We start from the raw sequence: 10,563 nt of genomic DNA, 5'->3' as shown, positions 1-10,563 counted from the left end.
GGGTCAGCAGTCGGCTCTGCCTTGCCTCCGCCGTGGTCACCACTCGAGAAGACGCAGCTTCGGTGCCGGGAGCCCCCGCGGGCAGCGTGCGCAGCGCCCGCCTGCCCCAAGCAGACCTCCCTGCTTTCCCCCTCACTGGCTTGGAGAGCGACTCACGGCGGGGCTTGGCCCAATCCTCTCCGTGCCTCAGTTTCCCCATCGATAAAGACCGAAATATTCTGACGGGCCCTTGCGGGGCGAGGGAAGCCCGACCCTTACCCGCCCGCGAAGAGAGGTGCTGCTGGGCTTTCAACCGAAACAACTTACCGAGGATCCTCCGTGCCTCTTCCCGCGAGAGAGCTGGAAATCCTGGAGCTGCCGTAACGTTTTATTATCATTTGCAAAGCAGATTCTGCTTCATCAGATAAAGGCACAATTGCATTCATTGACTCTGGCACGGGGATATGCAGAGTGATAAACACACAGATAGATGTACACACTTATACATGAATGAGATATGCTAATTAAAAATTGCAGTGGGCACTTTATTAAAAATTTATTGTACAATCTCCATCTTCAAAACATTTTACATCAACAAATATAGCAGCTTGACTGCTGGAATCGTAAGTGATTTATCTTTAAAAGGCTGTATTTGTAACGGGATGCAAAGATCCTTGATGAACTGCAGCTACTGGTTTTGATTGGAAGTATTTTGACCGTTATCTGTTTGTTCTCCATCCTTGAGAGAAATAAAACAAGTGTCTCAGCTTTCATTTTATCGGATAGATGGCACCACGTAGCATATTTCCCATGCTAGTTTGAATTACAGCTGTTTATCTTTCAGCTTTCTTTAAGATTAATTAAATGCAAATGTAACTCGGTGAATCATGGGATTACCTGCCAGACCCCTTATTAATACCTTCACTTAAAAAACCCCTGGTGCCAGCGAGCCATTAATTTGCAAAAAAAAAAAAAAATATAGAAAAAGGAGAAGGAGAGGGGGGGAAGCACGGGGCGATGCGGCGGCGGCTGCCGGGGAGCCGGGTCGTCCCCGGCACCTCCTCCCGGGCCCGGTGGCCCTCGGAGGACCCGGGCCGGCTCCAACGACAACCTGGCAACCCAGGTGGAAAAGCAGCCAAGCGCCCGCGTTTGAAGCCGCGGCTTGGCTGCCATCGCGCCGGCGAAAAGAAAGCACTCAGGCACCATGTCATCCAGTACAAAGGAGAAAAACAGATTCCACCGGAAATTCAATGTGGCACCACATATGGGATACATGAGTGCGGTTATACAACAGGCCACATTTTTTTTTCTTTTTTCTTTCTTTCTTTCATTCTTTTTTTTTTTTTTTTTTTGAACAGGCTCCTGCATGTGATGCCGAGGACATGTGTAACCATCACAACGTCTCCACGAATCTGTATTTAATTTGAGCCGGGGTGGTGGCAGGGATTGGAGATCTGAAGCCGCCACAGGTTTGTGGCAGATGGCTCCGTGTCAGCTATGACAAGCAGCCAGGCTCGGCTTCCTCTGCAGATTTTCTTTGCTCTCTGATCAGGTAAATATGGGCACACTCTGGAAAGTTCTGCGATTCTGCCTTAGGCTGCAAGTTTGTGACTTAGCCCCATCTGTCGCAAATCTTCCCTCGCTTCCGCGGCGAGCAGAGCCCTGAATTTACCACGCAGCGCTGCCCAGGAGAAGCCGGCCGTGGCGCCCTGCGAGCGAGCAGAGAGGAGAGGGCGCGTGAGCCATTCGGGCGCGCTCGGAGCTCGGGAACGCTGTGGGGAGCTGCTCCGAAACACGCTTACCCTGCGTTATTTGTTCATGGGGCGCATTTAACATCGCCCTTCCAAGCTGCAGGGGCCAAAGCAGCACAGGAAGGTGACAAAAACACGGCACCTTATTTTTAAGCACCACCAGAACCAGTAACAACTCGGCAGTTCGCGGGTGGGCTCCATTTTTGCTCTAGAAAAGCAACATCATCACATTATATATACGTATATATTTATATTTTCGGTGATAACTTTGCAAAGGTCTGAACAAATACTTTTTTATACCTTTTCTTAAGGCATAGAGCATGTATCAGCCAACAGTTCCTAAACAAGCAGAGATGGAACCAGCAAGAGTAGCGAGGTTCTCATATAAAGCAAGATCTTCCCATGAAGGAGAGCCAACAGACCAAGATATCAGCAGCAATATAATATCTTTTATGCTATAATCAACTTTCTTGTTTCTCAGGTCCTAAGAGCAGGACTGAAATAATTAATATTTATGTGGTCATCATTAGACTTCAGAGTTAACCTTTAGAATTTAACAAGGACAGTTCATCCAATCAGACCTACCATTTCGCGATAGTTGGAGTCGAACAAACAGGACCGATCCGGTCAACATTTTAACAGTTTTAACACTACTTTAACAAAGAACTAGAGCTTGCTATTTGGCACAAAAACTGAGATTTCGAGCGCAAGAAAGCATAGTGATTTACAGAGCCAATTTGTACCGGGTCAGCTTTACTCTGGACCCAACTCCTTCCCTTTGCAAGTGAATATAACATAGGAAGAGTCGAGCTGCAAACATGCTTGTAGTAAAGCATTTTCTTCAGCTTAAAACTCATTTCTTTCCTTCTATCTTTGAACAAAAAGAAAAACATCAAATGTGGGATGCCGTTTTATACAAGACACACTTTCCCTAGGAAAGGATGATCCAGACCACACAGACCAACTGCAGCCACGGGAAAAGAGTTCCAGTCTCTCTTTCTCAAGGTAATTTGGATATATTTTACTGAAAAAAAAAGTTTTCATTCTTTCTGCAACTTTCCTTCAAAGTCAATCATATTCCTTTGACCCATTTCTCCATCTACCATTCTGCCGCAGCTGTGCTTCATCTGCCAGTTTTCATTTATTTTCTAAAACTAAATTGGAAGCTATCTAATATTGTTATAATAAAAAGTTCAAAGTCCTTGCGTTTATGCTGAAAGATGGACACAAAACTGCCTTTTCTTAATGAATTCTTTCTTCCTACTCTGCAAACGTAGCCAACTGCAATGAGCTACGTACCAAAATCTGTGGTGTGCAGAAAGCCCCTGGATACATAGCCTGAGCCCAGAGAAAGCCAAGCCCTGGGAGAAGTTCAGGCACAGGAAAGGACAGTGGCTCCTCAGGGTCTCTCAGGCTGGTTACGTATTTTGCTGGGCCCCAAACTGACCTAGAAGGCTGCTCAAGCAGCCCCTGCTAGCTGATGTCTTCTGCAGTGAGGATTTGCACAACCTAGCACACCTCGCCCCACCACGGCTGTTTCCAAGCCCATGTGCAGCGTTAAGGCCTCAGGCTGGCCCCAAATGCAAAAGTTGTATTCCACGTTCCAGCAGATCCTCCCACCCTGGGAAACATCCTCAGCTAGCTGGATCTTCAGCCATATCAGCAACACAGACGGGAATTAAAATTGTCCAAACTTTAGAACTGGCCTGGATACGGCCCCAAGCAACCTAATCCAACTTCGATGTTAGGTCAAACATTGAAGCTGGCCCTGCCTTGAGCAGAGGCTGGACCAGATGACCTCCAGAGGTCCTTTCCCAAATTATTCTCATTCTGTGGCCTAAATAAATAACCAAAGACTTCTTTCACATAGGAAATCCTTATCTCACATACACTTTACTTATGGACTTGTCTCTAAGCAGCTCTTTCCAGCACTCACACGGAGACAGGAGAGCATTAACACACCATCCTGCACTCCAGAGTTCCCTGCCTGGAATAATGTTGCCCATACATACAGGCATATTTAGCGTACTTCTGAAACCACTTAAAATTATGCTCAGTGCAAAATTAGCTTTGTAAGAGGAAACCACAAGTTTCCCACTTGTGCTTTCACATTTATACACCTGTACTCACTGCTAGGTAGGTGCAAGCAAAAAATCAATACTGTGCCTTCTTTCTCTGTAAAACTGCTCTGCTGACGAGTGGAAGTCAGCAGGATGGACAGAAATATTTGCACTAGTCACACACTCTACAGACCTCTAAAATAATTTTATCAGCTTGGGACAAAAGATCTGGGGAACACTGTAAACAAACATCTGCTCAATACACTTTTGTGGTTAAAAAAGTAAACAGCATGTTTGGCTGCCTGAGGAACAGGTTGAAAATTATCACAGAATACATAAATTGATGGCATGGTCTAGAATACATGGTAAAGTAATGATCAGCCCATCATGAGATAGCTCTCGAGCAATTGAAAGGGCTCAACGATGGGAGACGAGAACATAAACACAGAATAACGTTCATGAGGGGAGACTGAAAAGACCAGCATACTGTGTTTGACAAATGTTTATAAAATAATGAATGGCATCAAAAAGATGGATTGGGAGCTTCTGTTTGCAGGTGAACGGCTCAAGAATGAGGAGGCCCTCAGTGAAAATGAACATAGGGAAACTACGCCGATTATAGGAATGCTTTTAGCTATGTGTGCGATCACGCAGTGAAGCTCCTTGCTGTGGAAAGCCATCAAAGACAAGAACCCAGGATCCTAAGGGCCTGACTTCCAATGGGCAACTACTATATACAGAACAACAGCTAATTCTAAAACAAAATTATGAGAGTTTATAAAATTTCCAATTCCAGTGTTAATCTCTAAGTTTGAAAGACCAAGAGAAGACCTTTCATACCCTATTTCTACCTATGTCCAGGATCCAATACCTTCTCCCACTAAACACGTGATGTGCTGTGAAATGAATGGCAGGAGAATGGATTTTGCAGGGGAATAGGTCGGAGTAAGGATAGAGGAAATGCAGGAATCTCCCCCAGCTCCAGTTTATGTGGCCTGCATGAGGACTACGAGGAACTGCTGCACGTTGCTAAGAATGTCTCCTGCCACCTTCCTAGCTATGCTGAAATACTCAAGCTGGATGGAAAGCAATTTTCCTGTCTACCTCAGTTTTCCTGGAATATCTAAAACATTGCTTTATCTGAATTATAGCGAAAAGAAAAAGGGGAGGGAATGAAAATTTTGTTAAAACTGCCCTATACAGCCAAATCCTGAGACTGGAAACAATTCAAATGTCTAAGGTCTAAAGCAAGATCTCAATTTGATTTTACAGTAGTTTAATCCCTTTGAATTCGGGAGAGGCACTTATCTGGTGCAAGTGAGTGGTGCAAGTGAGAAAAACCCTATGCCGTGTCTCCTTCCACGGGCAGGTGAGCTTCTGGAGCATGATGGAAAGAGTAAGATGAATGCCAGAAAGTGGGCCGAATTCTTTTCTCTATGAAACAAGCCTGAGTGAGAGGAGATTTTTTTCTGTAGGAATCCGAGCCGACAGCACGTCAGCCGGCGCTCATTCAGCCGGGAGGGCTGGGAGAGATTTAAAGTTGTCAGCTCCATGCCTGGCTTTTGGCAACTCTTCTTGTCCCTTTCCACTGTATACTTTTTTATACATACTGTTTTAAATTAAGAAACTGAACGGAGGGAACTGAAAGGTAAATGTAAAGCAAATAATGCAGGAACAAATGTTTTGTCGTGTTTTAAAAAAAGCCTCACTTGAAGAGCTGGCCAACACTGGCAGGTCCCATGGCATCCTCCAAGGGAAACTCATGCCCTAAAGTTGCTCTTTGCTTCATTCTGACGCTTAGTTTGGCAACCACAAGTACCCGGAACCAAAGAGGAACTTTTGATTCATTAAAACTAGACCGTCCTAGTCTAGAACAAATTCCTGGTAACCACTAAGGTGTGCTTCCCACAGATCTCCTTCTTCTGTTAACAGCCGGCGGAGGGCAATATCCAAGTTCAAATGAGCCTTCGGTGCCACAAAAACACACAGGCTGAGTAATACATCACTTGGAAAGGTTTTCATAGGTGCTTACGTTATGTACATTTTTAAAGGTCTGCAAGCCTGGATCTGCTTCGTTGAGTTAAGCCATTGCGATTTAATGTGTTGGTCTGCGCATTTTCAGCGGGATATTGCACCGTGTGCCGGAATCTAACCTGACTGCCTTACCGCCAGGCATCTTCCTTTCACCCTAGCTCCATCAGCACAAGCACTGAGGCCAGCTGAGGAGCCATCTGAACATTTTGGATATCCTTACTAATAAAAAAAGCAACAATATGTAGCAAGATAACTCAAGGTACTTCTGATCATGATCACTTCCCGATCTCTAAAGCAGAATCCCCAAATAGCGAAGTACAATTTGCTTTTAAAGCATTTTTTCCTTTCTTTTCAAGAATCCACAGCTATCTGATAAACTTCAGATATGCAGCACGTCGGAAAGATTTCTGAGAGAGAAGTAGCCGGGTACTACGTGTTGCTGTGCTAGGGGCTGCTTTTTCTATCCCACCACAGAACAGGATATTATTCCCATCTCTGCAAACCCAATTCTGCACCATTCAGGGTCTCACTAAAGAGTGAGACCAGCTTCCTCAGAGCAGCATCCTTCTAGCTACAATTACACTCACAGTACTTGTCCAAGTCAGCATTTTTTTAGAAGGTTTTCATGGTGAGTTTAGTTGCAAAATAAAGAATTAGCCTGTGCGGGCGCAGGCACAACAAGACAACCCTGATAACATTCTCAGAACCCACCCAAAGCCGATTAAAGACAACGGGGGGCTTTCCACCGGCCCTGCAGGCTCTGGATCGGGCCCTGGTCTCCCCTTTTGGGAACGGTGCCCCCTTCAACATATTTGTTACCTGTTGCACGCGGAAATTCAGACGGTCACAACTTCACAGCGGAGCCGCGCTGTTAGCAACGCACGGGTCAAGGCGCCAGCGGCAGGACAAACACCTTTAATTTTGTGGTGCCTCCGAATAATTCCGGGGAATGGGTTTGTTTTTTTCCTTTCAAAGAAGGCACTTGGAGCAAGTGAGGCATTTAGCTTACGGGACCACGCACGCACCGCTCCCTGTGCCACTTTGTAAAACTCTGCTCGTTTCATCTCCAAATTTGTTCTCTCGTGACTTCGCAGCCCTGGCTTCAGGGAGGAGCCGGGGAGCGGCGTGCACAGCGAGGATCCGCGGGAACACAAGGAACCGCCGAGCTCGAAGCCCCGGCGAACGCCAACGTAACCGTTTAAGGCCTGTTTTCGCTTTGAAGGCACCGTGCCTAACTCTGCAATCCTACTGACTCAAGAAGTAATGCTGAACGCTGGAAGTGTTCAGTCAGCATTTTAAACTATTATGAGCTACCTTCTGAACCATTGCCAAGTTAATAGACAATGAAAGATAATGAGCTTGAAATTGGGTGTTAAATTGCATTTTTGGTTCTCTCCTTTTTTTTTTTTTCTTGAAGTTTAACTGTTTCCTGCAGAAACATCATCATCTTTGATGTATCATTATGCAAATGTCTATTTTTAGGTCACTGCGAAAGTCGACCACGGGTGAAACTCTCCCGGCTCGCTACACACGTGCGGGAGAGGGCAGAGGCAGCCAACGCACGGCAGGGCCCAGGCGGGCAGGAGCGTGGGAAAAAGGCCAGTCCTGGCAGAGGCGAAAGCGGCCAGATTAGGAGGGAGATCACTCAACCTCTGATTCACAAAAATGCTACCTGAAATGCCTTGGTCATGCAAGGGGAATGTGCCTCTACCCTGGTCACAACGTATCCAGGACTGTAAAAGTCATTCCCGAGCAGTCGGTGGTGCAAGCTGACATATAAGCATGCAAGAATGTAGCGGGTGTTTTATATAAGCCTCATCACGTAATAATAGCTTTTCACTGAAATAACATAAAATTTAGAGCATTATCTACATTCACATAATGCAAAAATAAAGTTGTATCCCTAGCATTACAAATGTGCATCTGAAAGACAGCCTGGTATCCAGCGCCCAATCAAAACTAGAATGGTCAGTCTACCACTTAAACCCTATCTTCTCTAAATAAATAACTGTAAAGAAGAAGGCAGGATAAATACCAATAAATTATGCTTCTAGAAAACTTTATGTTCACCATACTTTAAAAAGGCAAACTTTTAACTCATTGAAGCAAGGACTTAAAATAGTCGTGATTATCAAAATAATTCAAATATTTCCAAAAGGCAGAGACCTGATACCAGTCACTTGCATTTTTTTGATAAGTGGAGATCAAAATAGGATAGGAAGGTAGGCTTATCCTCATTAGTATAATTGTAGTATCTTTCTTTTATTTTCCTTTTAAACTAATGAGTTGCATTAATCCAGGTTCATTTTTATAAGCCTCTTGGGTCCAAATGTAAAGGACAGTCATTTTAGAAAACAATAAATTAAAAAAAAGCATGTAGCATGCATTAAGTGCACGTATTTCATAAGACCTAGGTTAATACAACTGGCATCTAGTTTAATTAATCCTTGTTAGTGTAACAACTAATATCCCTCCCTAGCATGTTTCCTTTAAACATTAGTATGTTAATTAAATGTTGTTTTTTTAAGGTTTTTTTCTCCCCTTTGTACTTCAATATGGCATTATATCATGTAAAACTATTCCGAACAACTACCTTATAGAGATGTTTCCTTACAATATCTGGTCTCTTGCAGAAATTCTGAAGCCTTTTAAAAAGCTGTTCAGGTGTAGAATACAGATATTCAGCTGCAGGAAAAACAGATACATTTTTAATGAAACAAAAACCTCAAAGCACACACTCGATATTAGTCACTTTACTAATTAAAAATGCATATTGCTCTGTGCCGCCTCGTGTTTTACATTATTTAAGCATGATTTTATAAGGTTACCTCAGCTCACAAGGATGTTTAATGCTAAATAAGACTGTGTAGTTGTGCTGTTTAGACATCTCCTTTGGGTGATTAAAATACATTATTCTAATGTAACACAATGCATATGTGATACATTTAGTGATGAGATTTTTCAAAGAACAGGTCCTACATTAGTGTGTATCCTGTACCACAGTTGCATATTACTAAGTCTTAAATTTTTTAAATAATTTGGTATGATTTCCAGGCCTCCATTTTTTTCTGCGCATCAAAAAAATCTGCAAACCATTGCAGCATCACTGACCTTTTTACAAAAATCTATCATTATGGGTTGTGTACGCTAACAATGAAGAATGCTATTTCAAAACTTGCTTTTGTGTTATCTTAAAAGAACAGATGGTAAATATAAACTTCGTCTAATGTATTAAAACACATAAAATTTTCCTTAACACTAACATGCTGGCTTGCCAAATAAACAATTGCTTTTGCTCAAGTTTATTCTCAAACTTTATATTTCAGCATGAATCACGTATTACATTTCAACAAAAAGACCGTGCAGCAGAGCAGCTACCTGGAAATATCTCTGGGTACACCAAGGCTTTGGGACACAGCGGATAACAGCCGCAGTACACAGCTTCCACCCTGCAGATTAAAAATAGTAAATATATGAAAAAGACTTTAGCGAGCCAAAAACTTATTTCGGTGCAAGAGTATGGAGGTTGACTACATATAGCACAAGTAAAACATTTCTCTGCTCAGCAGCACAAACCTTCTAAATGCCAAAGTTGCTCTTTTTAAAGAAAATTTTATTGATCATATGAATTACATAGAACAGAACAGCGAGCATATGTTTTGTGCGCTGAATAAATCAAAGCGCAGCTCTGCATTTTTTTGTTTTTTAAATACTGTTTAACACATTTTATAATCAGCAGACAGACACATGTAACAACATGGTGAAGTATGGACGGCTTTTCTTAATAACGCTGCAGGAAAAGCAGGGCGCCCGTAGGCACGCGTGCCCGTACGTGTGCGTGCCCGTGCTCCCAGAGGCGTGCAAGCAGCGTTACCCGGCAGGGCTGAGAGTCCAAAGGTTACAGCTCAGCGCAGCTCGGGAGCGACTTGCAGCATGCTTCGGGTTGGGGTCTTTCAGCTTATGCACCCGATTTTGATCATTTCCATTATTTTTCAGGGCATAAACTTTTGTATTTTTTCATAAATACCCGTTGAGATTCCTTTGCCAAAGCGTGCGACGCTTTGTGCTTTTGTTTGCTCAAGGAACAATTCACCTATCTGCCGTAACATCAAACCCAAGTATTTTATAATTGCGACACGATGGCACAAAGTTTTCTGGTAGCAAATCTAAAGAGAAGTCATCCTATTCCTGCTTGCGTTTGAATAGCTGAACGGGTTAAAACATCAACTTTTCCGTTTATTTTTTTTGCATAATGACCATTGATCTGACATAATGTCCCTCTGAAGATACAACTGTAATTTCTGTTGGCCAGAAATTACATAGTGAAATTCAAAACACTTCTTAAAATATGTTTATTTTATGAGAGTCTTTGAATTTCCTCCAACATGTGGCCATACGAGGACTTTATTTTTAACTTCAGCTTCCCTCAGTCCCTCGATAAAAATCTGAAATCCTGTCGATGTTCACCTTTTTATGTTCAGTGACAATGCTAAAGGCTTTCACTGTGTTCAAGTGCATATTGGCTTTGTTGCTTTATTACAGGCAGCCAGTCTAGCCCAGAATGAACTGTTTCCTTTAGTTCTACTCAGCGTTGAACAGGAACAAAAATAAAATAAAGAATAACACAGTCAGCTTCCATGCTAGACAACTATGCTTATCCACAAAACACAAAGATATACATTTCTCCGCAAATGCTTTGCTAAGTAACGGTTGCTATTTTTTTCCTAAACTTTTAAAAT

At 43.0% G+C, this 10,563-nt stretch overlaps 1 protein-coding gene across 16 annotated transcripts in view; it reads right to left on the bottom strand.

The window, feature by feature from the left end:
- Positions 1-503: 503 nt before the first annotated feature.
- GTDC1 (glycosyltransferase like domain containing 1) overlaps positions 504-10,563 on the bottom strand; it is a 189,060-nt gene continuing 179,000 nt past the window's right edge. For 10 of the 16 annotated variants that reach the window (XM_062578873.1, XM_062578884.1, XM_062578878.1 and 7 more), the window contains 3 exons: positions 9,203-9,273; positions 8,418-8,509; positions 1,570-1,938 (listed from right to left, as the gene is read on the bottom strand). In XM_062578873.1, coding sequence (XP_062434857.1) covers positions 1,648-1,938; positions 8,418-8,509; positions 9,203-9,273 — 454 coding nt within the window. In that variant the 3' untranslated portion in view covers positions 1,570-1,647. Of the gene's footprint in view, positions 1,939-8,417; positions 8,510-9,202; positions 9,274-10,563 lie in introns of all 16 variants that reach the window. The other 6 variants (XM_062578883.1, XM_062578886.1, XM_062578889.1 and 3 more) reach the window with 3 other exon arrangements.

Source organism: Rhea pennata, chromosome 6 (assembly GCF_028389875.1).
Source record: "Rhea pennata isolate bPtePen1 chromosome 6, bPtePen1.pri, whole genome shotgun sequence".
Classification (NCBI taxonomy): Eukaryota; Metazoa; Chordata; class Aves; order Rheiformes; family Rheidae; genus Rhea; species Rhea pennata.
Note: the sequence above shows the minus strand (reverse complement) of the source record. Positions and strands in the feature narration are given on the sequence as shown.